This window comes from Vicia villosa, linkage group LG6 (assembly GCF_029867415.1).
Source record: "Vicia villosa cultivar HV-30 ecotype Madison, WI linkage group LG6, Vvil1.0, whole genome shotgun sequence".
Lineage (NCBI taxonomy): Eukaryota > Viridiplantae > Streptophyta > Magnoliopsida > Fabales > Fabaceae > Vicia > Vicia villosa.
Genome location: NC_081185.1, coordinates 26,832,020 through 26,853,706, shown reverse-complemented (window position 1 = coordinate 26,853,706; position 21,687 = coordinate 26,832,020). Strand labels below are relative to the sequence as shown.

At 30.2% G+C, this 21,687-nt stretch overlaps 1 protein-coding gene across 1 annotated transcript; it reads left to right on the top strand.

Annotated features, from left to right (window-relative positions):
- Positions 1-15,577: 15,577 nt before the first annotated feature.
- LOC131609045 (heat shock 70 kDa protein 4-like) lies at positions 15,578-17,638 on the top strand. The gene is made up of 2 exons (XM_058880677.1): positions 15,578-15,797; positions 15,953-17,638. The coding sequence occupies exons 1-2, from the start codon at positions 15,578-15,580 to the stop codon at positions 17,587-17,589; spliced, it is 1,857 nt and encodes a 618-aa protein (XP_058736660.1). The 3' UTR covers positions 17,590-17,638.
- Positions 17,639-21,687: the final 4,049 nt, after the last annotated feature.

Genomic DNA, 21,687 nt, shown 5'->3' with positions numbered 1-21,687 from the left:
TTGAAAATTTTCGAACACACTTTACTCTGTTTTTGTCAAAAATTAGTTCGGAGATGAATCTTCGAAAAATTTCAAGGTGACATGTTTACTACACGTCGTTTTTCATTAAAACTAACGTTGTTTTGGGGGACTCTCTATCGATTTTAATTAATATTAGAGTTATAGGAATAGTATCCTCGTGTTTTGTCCCTTGCGTTCCTGCGTTTCTGCCCTTTACACGATCTAGCCTAAAAAACTCGATTTTCCTAAAAAATCGACTATGAATCAAAATTTTACCATGTCATTTCATAAAAAAAAATCATGTATCAAAATACAAGACATCACCCTAAGAACCTTAAATTTCTTGTCTTTTTATTTGATTTATTTTCTATTTTCATATTTTTGAAAAAATCTCACAAATTTTTGTAGACATTTTATTTGATTTAATTTGATTTTTTAGATTTTTATAATTTTATTTTAATCGTTTTTCTATTTTTCAATTGTTTTTCTCGATAGAAAAATTATTGGTATTTACATATTTGTCGCATTGCTGATGCATGGCTACTAGGTTTGCCTATACGAATACACCCAATACTACATTAAAAAAACACAATAGAAAACTTTCGGATATGCATATCTGAAAACACCATTTTCGTAAAAAAAAAGGTTTTTCGAATATGCTTCTCTGAAATTAAATATAATAGGGTGACTCACTCGTTTGCGTTTAATTTTGTGGCAAATGGGTGCATTCAGAGATGCAATTATGAATTTTAGGGGTATTTTTAAAAAAAATTCATGGGTTTATAAGAAAGTACAATGGTGGAAAAAGAAATTGCCAAAATTATTCATCATATATAATTGACACACAAGAGACTTAAGGTAAATTTTTGATATAATACTTTCACTCCATTCATTTTGAATTCTCTAAGTGACTTGAGCATTGGAGTGTTAACCTTACAAGCCCATTCCCGCACTGTCGTAGCGGAGAACCGCACCACCGCATCAGAAGTCCATTTTCACTAAATAGTCACAATTCTAGTTTCAGTGTGAAACATTGGCGTCATCTATGAAAATCGACAACCGGCCCCACAAAATTCCATGATCAAATCTCGTTTGATCCAAAGCCAGATCGCAATGAATATTATAGGAGGATTTCACATCCAACAATCAGTTCTGATTACCGTAACTAAAGTGATCAAGAAGGAAACGTCGTAACAATAACAATCTCCTACTCCAGATTTCTTCCTATTAAAAATTTAAATAGAAAAAAATACATGAACTAATGCTATTGCAATAGAATAAATGAACCTTCGATGAAAATTTTGAAATTAACCCTTATCGTCGCGACAGATCACACCACTTATGAATACTCAAGCTACCGTGGAAGCTTGACCGATCCAAACATAGATTGAAACGAGCAAGAAGGTAGATTTCTAAAAGAGCAGGTCGAGATAAGAATAGAAGAAAGACTCCATGTATCCAGTATATCCATCAACCTTTTACGAAGGAAGACATACATGTCAAATCTATTTCCACTATAGATGAGAAGGAAATCATCCCTGGATCTTCTGAGGGAAAAACGCTTGGAAGGGGATAATAAGATAGCTACCAATAGTTTCTAGTCAGGACGAACTATCAAAACATACAGTGACTCCATAATAAGACTGAGATATTCCTATCTCCAAATTGTAAAAGAATCTATGTTATTCACCTTGATATTATAAAGAGGCAAAAGATCAGAGAAAATTTGGATAATGGTTTTGGGAAAATACCAGATACGAAAATCTATAGGAGTTGAACGCATAACTTGGCATAAAAAGAGGATACCTATAAGAAATTAAAGATAGTCACCCGAGTGGCAAAGCATCTAAATTTCGCTTACACGAGCCCTGTCAAAGGTAAAGCTAACATATAAGCCGACAACCAAATGATCACGTGCAGACCCCTTGGTTCCACCTGTCAAAAAATTAAATAAATGAATATTTTACCTAACAATATCCATTCCCCTAAAATAACATCATAACCCTCACCGATGGGGCATGTGTTCTCTTTGCAAAACAAGGTCCTACTAGGCAAAACACACTAAGGCGCGACTCATGCACCCCCTCTTAGGAACTAGCCACTCCAAGAGAGCCTAGGAGGTGGAATTGTAGTAGAAATCCACCTCGAACCGAAATAAAAATCTGGGGGAAGGTACGGGAACCCCAACCCTTGGTCGGGAAAAGATCCTAGTGACGTTGAAGACTTACTCTAGCTCCCCTCGACTGGGATGGGTAATGGAAAAGCTGAGTGATTACACCAGCACTCTTTGATTTGGATGGGTAAAACCAAATCTTAATGGTCACACTAGATCCCATTGACCAGACGAGTAGCAACAAAGCTTAATGGTTGCGCCTGTTTCCTCTTAAAGGAACATGTGACAACAAGATCCAAATGTCATGTTGGCTCCTCCCAAAGGAAAAGATCCAGTAAAGACAACATAAACAACGTAAATCCTTCTAGAAAGAAGAAAAATAAATTTAAGCATAGTGAGGCCAGAAGTTACAAGCTTACTAAAAGCTAAAAGACATAGTCGAGAATAACCTCACTGATATAACAGGAAATCTATGAAGAATTTTGAACAAAATATGGTGAGCATAAAGATACCACATAGAAAAGGGCAAATAAATAAATAACATTGCTCATACATAATGTAGGGAAACATTGTAAGTTTAAGAGTGCGCCTAAGAGGGGGGGTCAATTAGAACATTGAAAATTTATCCAATTTTAGAATACTTGTTCTAATTTTTCTGGTTTTGGTGCATGAGTTAGGAAATGTATTTCTTTCTTTTCTGGTTTAGATTTGTGATGAAAGCGATAAATGCGAAAAAGTAAAGAACACAGTGATCGATGTATACTGGTTTCCCTCACAATCCGAGAGTACTTCAGTCCCCTTTCAACATGAAAGAGATTTCACTATTGTTAGATCTTTGTACAAGCCTATACTAAGACTCCTCCTACAATCTTCTAACAACAAAACCACCGAGAACAATCCTTTTGGATTTTCACTAAGTACATTAAGAGAACAATCCTCCCTTAATGACTTTATTGCTTCCAACAATCCTAGATAGCAACAACAACCAACCAAGTAGAACAAGAAAACAATCCTTTCCTTTCTACTAACTTGTTTCCAATAATCCTGGACAACAATAATTTACAAACCAAATCTGAAAAATATTTGAGTAATAAAGTTGATGAGTATTTATCAATCACTTAAATTGATCTTCTCCTTCAAGCATACAATTTTCTCAATGGTATACAAGTGTTCAATGAATGATATGAAACTTATGATAAATTTCAATGAAAATCAAGTGTAGAAAGTTTCACTAAAAATTAATATGAAAAACACTTGTAATTTTGAAAAATGAAATGAATTTAAATTGTTTTAATTTTAGATGAAAGAGTTGAATTGTAATTTGAAATTTAATGTATTTATAAGAGCATAACAACTTTATGAACAATGGTGAAGTCAGAAAAAAATATCATGAAAAAATGTCAATTTAAAATGAAAAGGTTTCATGAAGAGTGTATGAAAAGGTGTTAAAAAGTTGCTGTTTTTTTTTCAAATTCGTACAAGACTTTTTAAGTCGGTTGAACGGATACCTGACTTAAAAAGTTCGCAGCAATTTTAAATTTCAAATAATTATTTAAATTTCAAACAGCATCAGGTTTTGTTAAGTCAGTTAAACAGACCCGACTTAATAAGTGCTGATAGCATTTTAAAATTAAAAAAAAAAAAGAAAAAGAAAGTTTTTTATGCATTTGAATCAATCATTTTTATGCATGATAATTTAAGAATTTTAAAGATGAAAATGTATAAAATATTTAAAGAATTCTCTAAATATTTGAACCAACCTTATGCAATATTTATTGATTTATCCTAGTTAATAAATTATATTTGAAAGTGATTTAACATGGTTCAAACATGAAAAATATTATATTTGAAAGTGATTTAAAATGGTTCAAACATGAGAAATAAATTTTTTAATACATGATAAAAAAAAATAAGCATTTTATGCATTTGAGTCAAATATTTTTATACATGATAATTTGAGAACTTTAACATAAATGACTTATGCATGCAAGTGAATTATGGAAAATATTGAACACTAATTTATCAATATGAATTGCATGCTTATACCTCAATAAATCAAGACCAATGCTAGTCTTCAAAATATAATTCTTGCATTCTTTGATGCTAGCTTTTACACATGATGAATCTTGAGTACTTGATTTGATTAAATGCACTTGAGGCTTTTTCCATACTTTTGCCATGGTCATTTGATTATTACTTTGTCTTCATCAAAACAAAATAGATGGAGAGTCTTAACTTCACATTCTCCACCTTTTTGATGATGACAAACCATTGAAATTTGAAGTTCATGATGTTCTTATGCGAATGCTCCCCCTAACTTTGATAACTCCCCGTTGATCAATGCTCTCCCTTGATTCATATAGATTTTTGCATCTTTCTTTTAGGCTGCAATAGTTAGAGACAAGCATACACATACACATATATATCTTCTCCCACTTTGTCATTAGCAAAAATGATGGGAAAAGACTTTTAAAAATGTAGAGAAACTTATGAAAATAAAAAAAAATTATACCTATGAGTTTTACCTCATGAGTGACTTCATCAAAACATTCATCTTTGGTGAATATGATTTTGAAGCCTTTGTCACAAAGTTGGTTTTTGCTTAGAATATTTTTCTTTAGTCTTTCAACATCAAGTACATCTTCAAATGGATGTGAAAGTTAGTACTCCAACTTTGCTAATGCCAAAATTTCTCTCTTTAAGGTATTCCCCATATGAAATCCTTTGACTTTTAGAACTAGATTTGAAAGTTAGTTTATGTCTCTCATCAAATGCTTAGAACCACCACTTATCAAAAACACCATAGATTTCAAGTGGTCCTCAAGAAAACCTACAAAATAAATTAAGTTTGATTTGGTACCCAATATGCTTTGGGTCCATCATAGTTAGTTCCTTTTTTAACACACACATAATGACTATTTGCCACACTAAAGTTTCTAACATAGCAAGCATTAGGTGTATGGCCACTTATACCACAATAAAAGCATGTAGGAATAAAATTACTTCTATATCTAGGAACATAGGGTTTCTTTTTAGGAAATCTTTTCTTAGGATGGTGAATAACCACTTTAGGCTTGTTAACTTTCTCTTGGGATATTTGGTCACTAGCCTTAACAAAAATAGTTTTGTTAGAATTTGGTTTTGAGAATTTTGAATAACCAAGCCCACTTTTATGATTAGAATAAATTTGTTGACTAAGGACACCCTCTAAACCAATTTGTCATTTTTCATATCTTTCAAGGACTCTCTTTAATTGGACAATTTGAAAAGAAAGTGATTCACAATTGTTATATGTAGATTTTTATTTTTCTTTATCAACATATTGTTTCTTTTCAACCTCGAAGTCTTTTTGCATAGTATCAATTTTCTCTTCAAGAGATTTGATTTGTTTCTCTTGTGTTGATACGGTTCTATATAACATTTTGCATTCAATAGTTCATTTATGGCACCTTGTGCATCATTATCATAAATGAAAAATTCATTACTAACCTCATCGTTTTCATCATCGGAATGGTGTGATGCCATAAATATCAGATTTGCATAGTCTTTGCTTTTGGAATCAGAAGATGAACTTGCTTCATTATCTTCTCATGCTATATATGCTTTCTTTGACTTTTTATCCTTATTTCTCTTGAAGTATTTATTCTTCTTTTCAAGTGTAGGAAATTCACTTTTGACATGTCCTTTTTCTCCACATTCAAAGCATTTAACCTTCCTTGTTGATGCTTCCCCTTTAATGCTTCCCCTTTCTTTTCTTAGAAATTTTTTTCCAATTTCTTGATAAAATCATTATCTTCTTCACTAGTGGAATCTTCTTGATTGCTATCATGATGTCTGACTCTCGTCTTTAAGGCAATGTCTTTTGAATCTTTTACTTGAATTTCATGCTTCTCCAATCTTCCAAGTTCTATTTCATGCTCTTGGAGTTTTTCGAACAATGTTGCGGATGACAGTTTGGATAGATTCTTCTTTTCGGATATCTCCGTAACTTTCGGCTGCCATTCCCTGTTCAAAGATCTAAGTATTTTAAGATTAAGCTCATCATTAGTAAAACCCTTACCGAATGCTCTCAAATGATTTGTTAAGTGCACGAATCTTTTCTGCAAGTCGAGAATTGATTCTCGGGGCTGCATTCTAAATAACTCGTACTCTTGATTAAAAGTTTTTAATCTTGATCTTTTAACTTCGGTGGTTCCTTCATGATTTTCCACTAATGTATCCTAAATTTCCTTTGCCGTTGTGTATGCCGATACACGAAAGAATTCATCCATACTAAGTGCTCCTTGAAGAACATTTAAAGCCTTCTTATCATTGAGAACTTTCTTCTCATCATCTTCATCCCACGATGCTTCAGGTTTTACGGAGGGAACACCATTTACAACAGTTACTGGAGTGTAAGGACCATCTATAACAGCTTTTCAAACTTCTTTTCCTTGAGACTCTAAATGTGCCTTCATGCGAATTTTCCAGAAATCCAAATATTCACCACAAAACAACGGAGGTTTGTTAATACTATCACCATATCTGAAAATTGGATCTTCATTTGCGGAAGCCATCAGGAACAAGTTACCTATAACCTGCTCTGATGTCAATTGTTAGTTTAAGAGTGCGCCTAAAAGGGGGGTGAATTAGGACTTTGAAAATTTATCCAATTTTAGAATACTTGTTCTTATTTTTCTGGTTTTGGTGCATGATTTAGGAAATGTATTTCTTTCTTTTCTGGTTCAGATTTGTGACGAAAGCGATAAATGCGGAAAAGTAAAGAACACAATGATCGATGCATACTGGTTCCCCTCATAATTCGAGAGTACACCAGTCCCCTTTCAACATGAAATAGATTTCACTATTGTTAGATCTTTGTAAAAGCCTATACCAAAACTCCTCCTACAATCTTCTAAAAACAAAACCACCAAGTACAATCCTCTTGGATTTTCACTAAGTACATTAAGAGAACAATTCTCCCTTAATGACTTTCTTGCTTCCAACAATCCTGGACAGCAAGAACAACCAACCAAGTAGAACAAGAAAACATTCTTTCCTTTCTACTAACTTGTTTCCAACAATCCTAGACAATAATAATTTACAAACCAAATCTAGAAAATATTTGAGTAATAAAGTTGATGAGTATTTATCAATCACTTAAATTGATCTTCTCCTTCAAGCATACAATTTTCTCAATGGTATACAAGTGTTCAATGAATGATATGAAAATTATAATAATTTTCAATGAAAATTAAGTGTAGAAAGTATCACTAAAAATTGATATGAAAACACTTGTAATTTTGAAAAATGAAATGAATTTAATTTATTTTAATTGTAGATCAAAGAGGTGAATTGTAATTTGAAATTTAATGTATTTATAAGAGCATAACACCTTTATGAACCATGGTGAAGTCATAAAAAAATATCATAAAAAAATGTCAATTTGAAATGAAAAGGTTTCATGAAGAGTGCATGAAAAGGTGTTAAAAAGTTACTATTTTTTTTCAAATTCGTACAGGACTTTATAAGTCGGTTCAACGGATACCTGACTTAAAAAGTTAGCAACAATTTTGAATTTCAAATAATTCTTTAAATTTCAAATAGCATCAGGTTTTGTTAAGTCAGTTAAACAGACCCGACTTAACAAGTGATGACAGCATTTTTTTAAAAAAAAAAAAAGAAAGTTTTTTATGCATTTGAATCAAACATTTTTATGCATGATAATTTAAAAATTTTAAAGGTGAAAATGTATAAAATATTTAAAGAATTGTCTAAATATTTGAACTAACCTTATGGAATATTTATTAATTTATCCTAGTTAATAAATTATATTTGAAAGAGATTTAACTTGGTTCAAACATGAAAAATATTATATTTGAAAGTGATTTAAAATGGTTCAAACATGTGAAATAAATAAGCATTTTATGCATTTGAGTCAAATATTTTTATGCATGATAATTTGAGAACTTTAACATAAATGACTTATGCATGCAAGTGAATTATGGAAAATATTGAGCACTAATTTATCAATATGAATTGCATGCTTATACCTCAATAAATCAAGACCAATGCTAGTCTTCAAATATAATTCTTGCATTCTTTGATGCTAGCTTTTACGCATGATGAATCTTGAGTACTTGATTTGATTAAATGCACTTGAGGTTTTTTCCATACTTTTGCCATGATCATTTGATTATTACTTTGTCTTCATCAAAACAAAATAGATAGAGAGTCTTGACTTCATAAACGTCAAGGTGTAACGCCTAATTCAAGTTATACAAAAATACAAAGTTATTCATCACCTCGTTGGGGCTAAGCACTATCATCATCCACCAAGGCCGCATCCGATACCACTTTTTACAAATTAAGTTGCGAGCAGAGAACTTTGTCACTCGAACGAAGCACCTCCAGCAGGTTATCCGCTGGGTTGAAATCATTGCACGTCTCTTCGAGGGTCTCGTATTGAACTTCTTCTTAAATTGACCAATTTCCCGTCGTAGACCTCCCGCTCCACTTCTTAAATTGCCTTGTTGCTTATTAGCCTTGATTCATGTTCATAACTGTATGCCAATTGCTTGCTCAGGTACTGATACTCGTCTTGTTCGACTTGTTCATTGTTTGAGAATTTTGGTTGATACCTTGACCTCTTGATATTGATATCTCTTGGTTGTGGGATTACCTGTTCCTTTAGGATACCTTGGTTCATTTTGATCTGTTGATCGAGATCGAATCATGTAGACATTAGGATATATATTCAGGCATGACAACAATTAGGGCATCTAGTTCCCTTTTGCATGTTTCTTTTTGTTAAAAGACTAAAACACTTTTGCGTATAAAAACTCAAAACACTTTAAGATGTTGAAACATTTTCAAAGTAAAGGAGGAAGGGTTCAATTCTCTCTTGTTTTTTTTTTTGCAGTTGTGACAGAGGAGCGCCAAAGAAATCCGTAATTTGCATCATCTGCGCTGCCATTTGCCGATTAGTTTGCGTGGTATTTTGGATTAGAGGATTAAATATCATGTCCATGTGTTGGGTAAGCATATGAGCCATTTCATGGTTGTAAAAGTGGGCAATTAGGTAGAAAATCCCGCCCATGAGGGTTGGGTGTTTCGACCCAGACTATTAATGGTCCATCCGGATCCCTATAATGAAAAAATTTAGTTGCCACTGGATCAACAAATTTTGATGTACTATTATGTAGACTTTCCATTATGGAAGTTGGCATGTCATATAGTTGTGCGTGACCATTCATTGGCGTTGTAAATCCAAACGCATAAGGCCTTAAATTACTAGTCCCCATTGGTCTTGGGGTCACTGGTTGACCCTGCGTTGGAACGAAGGATAATATTGGTCCAATCTGGGCGTTTGACGGTATCGCCAACGTACTCATTGTAGAGGGAATTGCCTCGGTCACAGTCGTTGCAGCCGTATTTTCCCCTATCGAATGGGGAGTTTGTTCTACATTGTTATTTGGTGGATTAACCATCCTTTTGGGTACCCTACCACTTCTCAATCTCAATCTCATGCAATAAAGTTTGAAAGGATGATATATGCAGAACTAAAAAAACAATGTTTCAAAATTTAAAATTAAACCAAACACAAAGGGTTCCACATGACGTGCCAATTTATTTACCTTGAATTTTGGTAAACAACCGCTAGTCTTCCTAAATCGATACTTTAATTACTTAAATGATCGACTAGATTGATCCTAAAACATATGTGTATAGTTTTTGTTTTGGATTTTCTCGTTACTAAGTTGTTTGATGGTGATGGCAAACTTAAAGATAACACAAAGATAATATAAAGACTGTTTGTAAAAGTGAAAGACAAAGAATATAATTTCGACTGGAATGTAAATGGAATAAAAAAGGCTTTAATGTAAGTAAACTGACTTAGAAATAAAAATGGTGTTTTATACGTACATTTTCTCAAAAACTCTTTTCCTAACACACTTAGATACTTTTAGTTATTTGAGTATGGTACAATATTAAACAAATAGAAATCTAATCGCTAAGACCCCTATTTATACTAACTCGACAATAACGGTAATGAACGCTCTTTTCTTGAGAAAATGTCACGTTCTCATTTGCACGCGTTTCGTTCCTCACAGGCTTATACGCGTCCTTTTTTATAGTTATCAGTGTTATTTCGAATTCGCGTTTGTCGAACTCTTGTCCGAGTTGTTTCAAAAAATCTTCGAAGTCATAGTGAAATATCATTTTGCCAGTATGACAACTCTTCTCAACAAATCTCAGTCGAAGAACGCCGCTTTGACCTTCTCGTCGAAATTAGCTTGTCCACTTCAAATATTCTCTTAAGTTTCACTAGGACATCTCACACCTTATAAAGCGTCGCGAATTACAGCGAACACCATCACATACACTCCAAATTGGACGGAAAAAAAATGGAAATTGGATGGAATGGATTGCATCGTGTTTCATTCCATTCAATTCATTATTTCTAAATCCAAACAATAAAATCTCATTAGTTACCACTTGATTCCATTTAATTCCATCATATACCATCAACCCAAATATACTCTAAAACCAGCTACTTATATTCATTTATCTCAAATTAATTTAGTTATCCCTCCCATACATACTTAGTATTTCTGTAGAAAAAAAATGAAAAACAATAATGTCATTTGTGCTGCATGTCGTCACATCCAAAAGATTTATGCTAAAATTTAATTAAAAATCTCATAAAATATATCAAAATTTAATTTATTAAATTATCTATCTAAATTAGAACATATTATAACTGTCCCAAAAAGTCTCCATTCAATATTACCATTTTTTATTAAAAATAAATTATCGTATTTAAATACCACAAAAGTTATTTAAATTATATAAAAAAATTTAATTATATACTACATAAAACTTCTTCAACATATTTAATTTATGCATTTGGTTTTGTGACTACACAAAAATATAGCTCCAGTTTCTATATTAGATTTTGTATTTTTTTTACAAGTTTGTATCTTATTTATATATTATACAATTATAATTTTAAATTTTCTGATATTAAAACTTTCCGCAAAAATATTTCATAAAATAATAAATAATAACAAAAAATAAATACAAATATAAATAAATTTTTTAACAAAATAATAAATTAAGTTAATAAAAAAAGAAATATTAATTTAAATTATAATTAAGTTAAATAAATATAAAAACAAATCAATCTTATTAATTAATAAATAATAAATAAATTAAATAAAAACTCCCATTTACACACTTTTACATAACTCCACTAACTATAAAATTTTGTTTTATTAACTAATATAATTAGAGTTAAAAGGTAGTGCATTGACAGTGTAAAATAGTTTTACACTGTCATCCAATAGAAAATCATGAATGTGCCATGTCATTAAATTTTTTTTAAATAAAATTATAATTTAATTGGATACATGGGTGGTGATTGGTTGACAGTGTAAACATTTTTTATACCGTCAGTGCATCACCCCTTTTCTCATATAATTATAAAAAAAAAAACTATATTTCTTCTTTAACGGCTGCTACATTTTCTAATTAGCGAAAACCTTCCAAGTAATTCTCAATTGCCCACTAACACATTAACTGCCCACTAACACATTTATGTCAATATTTTCTTAAAATGTTTTCGTTAATGAATAAATGAACATGTATATAATTAATTAATTAATATTACCCACTACTTTATCCCATTAACTAAAACCAGGGATGGCCCTGAGCACGGGCTCGTGGGGCGGGAGCCCAGGGCCCCATAATCATAGGGGCACCAAAATTTTTTTCTTACTCTTATATATATTAAAAGAGAATTTTCTATTATAAAAATACTTGCTGGAATTTTTATAAAAAAATACCGGTTAACAAAATTATAGGGGCGCTACAAAGTCCAAATTAATAAAAGAATGTAATTTCTCATAAATAAAATATAGAGTTGAATAAAATCAATTAATTCCCCTAAAAAAATCAATTAATATATCTATAATTTTAGCAACTAAAGAGTTTAATTGAGACACTAAAATTAAAACAATGATATAGAAAATATTTTATATTATTGATCCCAAAATTAAGAGTGAAACACTACTTCAACTAGTTGAATAAGATAATTATCCCAAAATTAAGAGTGAAGTCGAATCTTTAGCAACTCATGAAATTGGAACTTTTGAATTTTTAGTAGCTATGAATATTTGGTTTGAATTGTTAACTGCTTTTAATGAAATTAGCAAAAGTTTGCACACAAAAAAAAAACATGCGTGTTGATGTGGCTATAGAACTAGTAAAAATTTTGATCAAGTATTTGAAAAAATATAGAGAATCTGGATATGTAAATGCTAAGGTTAGTGCTGAAAAGATTGAGAATCAAATGGTAGAAAACAACACTATGGTGAAAATCCATCTCAACCCACATAACTGAATCTTGAGTCTGCTGAATAATCTTTTCGAAATTATTATTTCTTATATATTGATAGAAGATTTGAGCAGTATAGCACATATGAGAATATTTTTGGATTCTTGTTTAGTATTGAAAGGCTTAGATCATTATTTGATAAGGACTTGAAAGCATGTTGTAAACATTTGAAACTTGTTTAAAACATGACGATTCTCTTGATCTTGATGGTGAAATTTTGTTTGAAGAATTGAAAGTTATTAGAGAAGTTTTAAGTGTTGAATCAAAATCAAGCTATATGTTATTGAGTTCTTTAAAGACTTTTAGTTGTTTTCTTAATGCATGCATAGATTATAGAGTAATATTGACTATTCCTATCAGTATTGCATCTGTTGAAAGAAGTTTTTCTAAATTAAAATTATTAAAATCTTATTTGAGATCTACTATGTCACAAGATAGATTAAATAGTCTTGCGTTGATTTCAATTGAAAATAATTTTTTGAAGAACCTTGATTATAAACAAATTACTAACGATTTTGCAACAAAAATGTTAAGAAAGTTTGGTTATTTTTTTATAGGAAAAAAGACCGAATCAAGAAGAAGAAGAAGAAGAAGAAGAAGAAAAAGAAGAAGTCTCTTTATAGTGTTTTATGTTTGGATGTAGTATAAACATTGATTCAAATATTCATATTTCTATTCTTTTTGCACAATATCAAATGAAAATGTGTTTTTATCCAATTATTTCTTTACCCTTGTGTATTTATTGTTAAAAAAATTATAGGGGCACCACTATTTTGATTCGCCCAAGGCATCCAAATTCAAAGGACCGGCCCTGACTAAAACCAACTTCTCCCTCATTCAATTCTTCACGTTAACTATATAATTTGCTTAAAATTTCAACTCACTAATTCTATTAATAACTGCTTCCACTATCCATTTCTTCTAAGTAAATGCTCATAGCAACTTTTTAAATTCTTTCTAACAGTACATAATAAATCAAACGAACCATATCACACTATGTAATCCTCACTACTATCCTATGATTCTTTAGTTTATATGATTCTCTCTTTTTTTTCATTTATTTTTTCTTTCTTATTTACACATTTATAAAAACTAGATTACCGACCCGTGCTCTGCACGGGTATGTTAGAAATAATTTTTTAATAATAGTTGATATTTATTTGTTATTTGCATAAAAATTATTTTATAGACCATATAGATTATATTGCAATTATACTATTAATTATTTAGAATGTATAAATTAGAAGAAAGAAAAATTAAGTAACTAAAGAATATTATTAAATATTTTTTTTAAACTACATTTGATATTGTATCTATATCTTCACATTCATCTTTAGTCACCAATATCTTCAACCTTTTTTTTGAAGTAACCCGTCATATGGTAACATTTAAACTTTTTATTGACTTTTTAAGAATTAATAATAATATATTCAGCTAACACTATTAAAAATAATAATATTATAATAATAAGAATATTATAAACTTCAAATAAGATATTTAAAATTTAAATTTCATAAAAATAATATGAATTTTTTAAAAAATTAATAAAATAAAAACTCATAGAAATAAAAATATTTTGGAATTTAAATTTACAAAAATATGAATATTATTTAATCTTTTGATTTATAATAAATAGTTAAGACAAATTTAATATATATATATATATATATATATATATATATATATATATATATATATTATCATTACTATTATTTTGATTATTATTATTTTGTTTATTATTAATATTGTTATTATTATTATTATTATTTTATTTTTATATATTTATAATAATATAAATAATAAATTATAATATAAATATTATTTATATTTTTAACAATAATAATATAAATAACAAATTATTTTTAATATAAATATATACATATAAAAAAAGTTTTATCTAATGTTTTTATACTTTATAATTAGAATATATTTAGGAGTTACAAAATACTAAATAATAAAATATTATTAAAAATATAAACATTAAAATACATACACATAAAAGTATTTTATGTAATATTTTTATATTTTATAAACGGAATATATTTGAGAGTTACAAAATATTAAATAATAAAATACAGTTATTATCATTAGATGAGTAATTTGAAAGAATTTGAGTTTATGTAAAAATTAATTTATTGTTCATTAAAAATTAAATATAATTTTTATTATTATTATTATTGTTTTAATTATTAATATTATGTCAATTCAATAACTAATAGATTTCAGATTGTGGCAATAAATATATATTACTTATTATTTATATTATTATTATTATTAATGGTATTATTATTATTATTATTATTATTATTATTATTATTATTATTATTATTATTATTATTATTATTATATTTATTCTTAATGTAGGGTTAAATTAGTAAAGTTGAAATTAGGGTGTGAGGTCAAATTTGTAAAATTAATATTAGGGTTTGGGCTTAGAGTTGCTATCAGGTTGACATGTGGCTAGGGTTGCCATCATAAAAACCTTACATTTATATATATTAAGATTAAGATTAAGATTAAGATTTCAAAACTCGGCATTGTTCAGACAACAGTGAACACCCCACAAAGGGGCTTTTGACACTTCATATTTGAGCGTGACGTGAGGTGAAATCAAAGGAAAGTTTTTGTTTTTCATTCACATTTCAACCAAGGTAAAAACTTTCTTCCTCCTTTCATTCTTACCACACCTCTTAATATTTCTCAATCAGGTAACAACTTTTTTCAACACCTACCGAGTAATGTTAAATAAGTTCCTTAAGTTTTTTTTTCATTCCTAAATCAAAATAGTTAGAATGTAAATGGAATGGAACTATTAAACTCACATTTATGTTAAATTACGGGAAATTACTCTCATATATCTTGAGAGAAGTTTGAATTTTATTTCTAAACCCAGTAAATTACACTGGGTAAAAATTTCAATCCAAACCCTTTTAAGAGTAATGTTATGTTCTTCTTTTCATCCTAAGTTTTGTTGTTCCATACTTGAATACTTTTTGTATACTACTATACAGAATCTATCTTCCAAAGATTGAAGTTAATTCTAATCTTCTCCACAAACGGTTTCATTCACTCGAAGTTGAAACATAATGGCAAAAAAATACGAGGGAGTTGCTATAGGAATTGACCTAGGCACAACTTACTCATGTGTTGGAGTGTGGCAAGAGCAAAACGACCGTGTTGAAATCATTCACAATGATCAAGGAAACAAAACAACACCTTCTTGTGTTGCTTTCACTAACACACAAAGATTGATCGGTGATGCTGCCAAAAATCAAGCTTCCTCTAACCCAACCAACACTGTCTTTGGTAATACATTATTATCTTGTTTCAGCATTGTGTACTTTTTAGCTATAATATTATTATACTGTTTTTTCTGTTTTCTGTTATGTTTATTACTGTTAGTTGATATGTAAATGAAAATAGGAAATATAGAAAGTAAACTTGCCATGAATGTTTTGCAGATGCAAAGAGATTAATTGGAAGGAAATATAGTGACTCCATTGTTCAGAATGATCTATTGTTGTGGCCATTTAAGGTTATTCAAGGTGCTAATGATAAACCAATGATCCTTGTGAACTACAAGGGGGAGGAGAAACACTTTGTTGCTGAAGAAATATCAGCTGTGATTCTCATGCAGATGCGAGAGATTGCAGAGGCATTTTTAGAGTCACCTGTTAAGAATGCAGTCATTACTGTACCTGCTTATTTTAATGATTCACAACGTAGAGCCACTAAAGATGCAGGTCATATTGCTGGTCTCAATGTAATCAGGATAATCAATGAACCAACTGCGGCAGCTCTTGCATATGGCCTTCAAAAGAGAGTTAACTGTGTTGATCAGAGAAATGTTCTTATCTTTGACCTTGGCGGTGGAACTTTCGATGTGTCGATTCTCACAATTAAGAATAAGGACTTTGAAGTCAAGGCCACTGCTGGAGACACTCATTTAGGAGGTGAAGACTTTGATAACAGAATGGTGAATCACTTTGTGAAGGAGTTCAAGAGGAAGAACAAAGAGGATATTAGTGGAAACCCAAAAGCGTTGAGGAGGTTGAGAACCGCATGTGAGAGGGCGAAAAGGACACTTTCTTACGACATTGAGACCACAATCGACCTAGATGTTATACATCAAGGTATTGACTTCGCTTCGTCAATCACTAGGGCCAAGTTTGAGGAATTGAATATGGACCTCTTTGAAAAGTGTATAGACACTGTTAATAGTTGTCTTGCTGATGCTAAGATGGAGAAGAGTAGTATAGATGATGTTGTCCTTGTTGGTGGGTCTTCTAGGATTCCCAAAGTGAAGCAATTATTGCAGGACTTTTTCAAGGGGAAGGAATTATGCAAGAGCATCAACCCTGATGAGGCTGTTGCTTATGGTGCAGCTGTACAGGCTGCTTTGTTGAGTGAAGGCTTTAAAAATGTTCCAATCTTGGTGCTGAGTGATGTTACACCGTTGTCACTTGGTATCTCATTACACGGAGATATTATGAGTGTGGTGATTCCTAGGAATACTTCTGTACCATTCAAGAACACACAAGGTTATGTAACATTTTCAGATAACCAATCTTCAGTCCCATTTAGCGTTTATGAGGGTGAAAGAGTTATTGCAACCGAGAACAACTTGCTTGGTATGTTTGATCTCAAAGTTCCCCTTGCTCCTCGGGGGCTTCCTATCAAGGTATGCTTTACTATAGATGCAGATGGTATATTAAACGTATCGGCAGAGGAAGAAACCAGCTGTTATAGAAATGGTATCACTATAACGAATGAAAATGGTAGGCTATCAAGAGAAGAGATTGAGAGAATGATCCAAGATGCCGAGAATTTCAAGGTGCAAGACATGAAGTTCAAAGAGAAAGTTGAAGCAAGAAATGCTTTGGAATATTATCTCTACACTGTAAGGAAAGTAATGAAGGATGATTGTGTAAGTTCCAAGCTCAACCCTGTTGACAAAGTGAAGATTAACTCTGCAATGATAAAGGGAGAAAGTATGATTGATGATAACAACCAGGAGGATACGTTTATGTTTGTGGATTGTTTGAAGGAGCTTGTGAGTGTCTTTGAATCTGCTATGAACAAGGTCAACAAAAGTTAGTCAGATGAGGAAAGAAATTCCGATTCTTAATGATAGTTTTTGTTATTTGATTTGCTTCCTGATGTATAATGTCAGAGCTTCTTGTTCCGCATTTTAATCTTGTGATTGTTTGAATTAATAGACTGCTGTGATTGAAACACGCAAAAATCTATGACAGAACTGGTATTTTGATTTTAATTTTGTGTTGCTGATTGACCTTTCGAAATTGAGTCTCATATCTAATAATTCATATGGTACATGGCTATACCTTAATAGGTCTTTTATTTTGAAGGTTTTATTATTCTTGTTTGATAGGCCATGCACACAATAAAAGAAGAAATCAGTGTGTTTTGTTTTGCGTAAAACTCTTGTATAACTTTAGCATTCAAAGTTGCTGCAGAGACCAGAACAAGTTTATTTGCATGTAAACAATACTCTAGATTTTACTAGTAGCTGCATAGCTTACCATTCTATATTGATTTGACCTTGATAATAGACATTTAGTCAATATTATTCCATATTTCATTAGCTTACCATTCTATATTGATTTGACCTTGATAATAGACATTTAGTCAATATTATTCCATATTTCATTCAAATATTCATGTAATGTACATACATTTGTTTTAAAACGTAAAATTTTGTTCAGTATATCTACTATCTATCTTCTTCTTCTATCTATTCATTAATAATAGATTAACCAAATTGCCTAAATTACCCTTTCACCAAAATTTATTTGCACTAATAAAAGGTCATTTTTGTAACTAACAAATTAAGTATTCACTCTTTCAACTTTATTGAATGGATGCACCAAGTGTTAGCTTTTCATTGGTCCGAATTAAATAACAGTTTCCCTACAACTTTATTGCATGACTTATGACATCACATGTAAGCCATGGATGATGGAAGTCATATTTAAATTTCTTTTACATTTCATTTTCCCACACTTTCTTACTTTCATTTTAATTTTTCTTAATTTATTTATTATCACAAAAAATATTAATAATCTATTTTTAAATTTTAATCTTACTAAAAATTTCAAATTTCTTTCGCATTTCATTTTTCCATACTTTCATTTTAATTTTTCAACATTTATCTATTATCGCAAAAAATATTAATAATCGATCATTTAATTATTATTCCCAAAAATATTTAATTATTTCACGGGCCACTATCAACTCAATATTTAATTTTTTTTAATCGATCATTACACATTTTCTCTATCTTAATTAAAATTTCAAATTTCTCTCACATTTTTTCACACTTTCTTACTTTCATTTTAATTTTTTCTCTATTTATTTATTTATTTATTATCTCACGGGTCACTATCAACATAATGTCTATTTTATTTTAATTAATCATTGTCTTTATTTGAGAGATAATATCTTTATTTTTATTTTTTTCTCCATCTCACGATTTTTTATCATTATTTAATACAATTAAATTTCCATGATTATTGTTTATTTTACATTTGTTTTTAAATATATTTTATATCGCATCAAATTTTTTTTTTATTTCACGGGTCATTATCAACATAGTAGCTATTTTATTTTTATCAACAATTACTATTAATTGAGAGATAATTTTTATTTTTAAATGTTAATATTTCATTTTTATTATCTCCATCTTATTGTATTTTTTATATGATTATTTAATATAATTGAACTTATATGATCATTTTTCATTTATAATTAAACCATAGTGATCTGTATCATTTTCTTTTAATTGTTGTTGGACCGTCAATTATTAAATTACCTGACCCAATTTCGCTATTGTGTTCTTAACCTATCTTAAACATTTTTTTGTGGATCATTGTTTTCTATATAATTATTGTTAAATTTACAATTAAGTAAATTATTTCATATTTTTCATTTATATTTAAAATTTTACATTTGCATTTGTTAAAATTTTATTTTTTTCTCCAACTCACATGTTCTTTTTTATATGGTTCTTTATTACACACAAAATTAGCACATGAATACGATAATAATGTTTAATCTTAAGGGTCACTTTCAATACAATGCCTATTTTATTTTAAACAATAATGACTTTTATTTGAAAACTAAAGTATTTATTTTCAAATTTCAAAACGATTCCTATGGATATTCGGTTTTCAAAGAATTGGGAGTATAACAGAGCAATCAATAAAACTCTAACTCTATTCAAGTAAAACAATTCCTTTTAATTATGCATATTGCTTATAATTTCTTTTATTTATATTATTCATATCATTACAAAAATACTACACCAGAAAAAAAATCACCCGTGCGGAAGCACGGGTCTCTGACTAGTTTTGTTATAATAAATGTTTAATTTTTTTTACGGCAAGAGGACATGGCTCTTTCTTTCACCCTTGCAAAAGCTTAAGACAAACAGAAGTTTGGTTGTCCTTAATGGTTGCATACTTTTTGTTTTTAATGGAGGAGAATATAGGCGAGAATGGTCTAGAAGAGGTTGAATAGACTTTTTCTTAAAAATTGGTTTTAAAACAATTTTCACAAAATAAGAACTTTTAAGAAAATTGAGTAATATATTTGGTTTGGTTTTCGGCAAAGTCAAAAGTAATTTTAGAGGGTGAAAAATTGATGATTTTAAGATGTTTGGTTCTTCAAAAATAGTATTGATTCTATCAGAAGATAGAATTTGTACCTTCTGAGTTTCACCGTGATTGTGACACTGAAATTTGTTGTTCAACTTACTTTTATATTATTGTATTCAAATATAAATCAATTAAGCTAAACTCAATTTTGTTAAAGTAAATTCTACGAAACTCAATTTTGTCAAAATCAATTATGTCCACCACCAACTCAAATACACACGAAGTTGGCATGTCATATAGTTGTGTGCGACCATTCATTGACGTTGTAAATCCAAACGCATAAGGCCTTAAATTACTAGTCCCCATTGGTCTTGGGGTCACTGGTTGACCCTGCGTTGGAACGAAGGATAATATTGGTCCAATCTGGGCGTTTGACGGTATCGCCAACGTACTCATTGTAGAGGGAATTGCCTCGGTCACAGTCGTTGCAGCCGTATTTTCCCCTATCGAATGGGGAGTTTGTTCTACATTGTTATTTGGTGGATTAACCATCCTTTTGGGTACCCTACCACTTCTCAATCTCAATCTCATGCAATAAAGTTTGAAAGGATGATATATGCAGAACTAAAAAAACAATGTTTCAAAATTTAAAATTAAACCAAACACAAAGGGTTCCACATGACGTGCCAATTTATTTACCTTGAATTTTGGTAAACAACCGCTAGTCTTCCTAAATCGATACTTTAATTACTTAAATGATCGACTAGATTGATCCTAAAACATATGTGTATAGTTTTTGTTTTGGATTTTCTCGTTACTAAGTTGTTTGATGGTGATGGCAAACTTAAAGATAACACAAAGATAATATAAAGACTGTTTGTAAAAGTGAAAGACAAAGAATATAATTTCGACTGGAATGTAAATGGAATAAAAAAGGCTTTAATGTAAGTAAACTGACTTAGAAATAAAAATGGTGTTTTATACGTACATTTTCTCAAAAACTCTTTTCCTAACACACTTAGATACTTTTAGTTATTTGAGTATGGTACAATATTAAACAAATAGAAATCTAATCGCTAAGACCCCTATTTATACTAATTCGACAATAACGGTAATGAACGCTCTTTTCTTGAGAAAATGTCACGTTCTCATTTGCACGCGTTTCGTTCCTCACAGGCTTATACGCGTCCTTTTTTATAGTTATCAGTGTTATTTCGAATTCGCGTTTGTCGAACTCTTGTCCGAGTTGTTTCAAAAAATCTTCGAAGTCATAGTGAAATATCATTTTGCCAGTATGACAACTCTTCTCAACAAATCTCAGTCGAAGAACGCCGCTTTGACCTTCTCGTCGAAATTAGCTTGTCCACTTCAAATATTCTCTTAAGTTTCACTAGGACATCTCACACCTTATAAAGCGTCGCGAATTACAGCGAACACCATCACATACACTCCAAATTGGACGGAAAAAAAATGGAAATTGGATGGAATGGATTGCATCGTGTTTCATTCCATTCAATTTATTATTTCTAAATCCAAACAATAAAATCTCATTAGTTACCACTTGATTCCATTTAATTCCA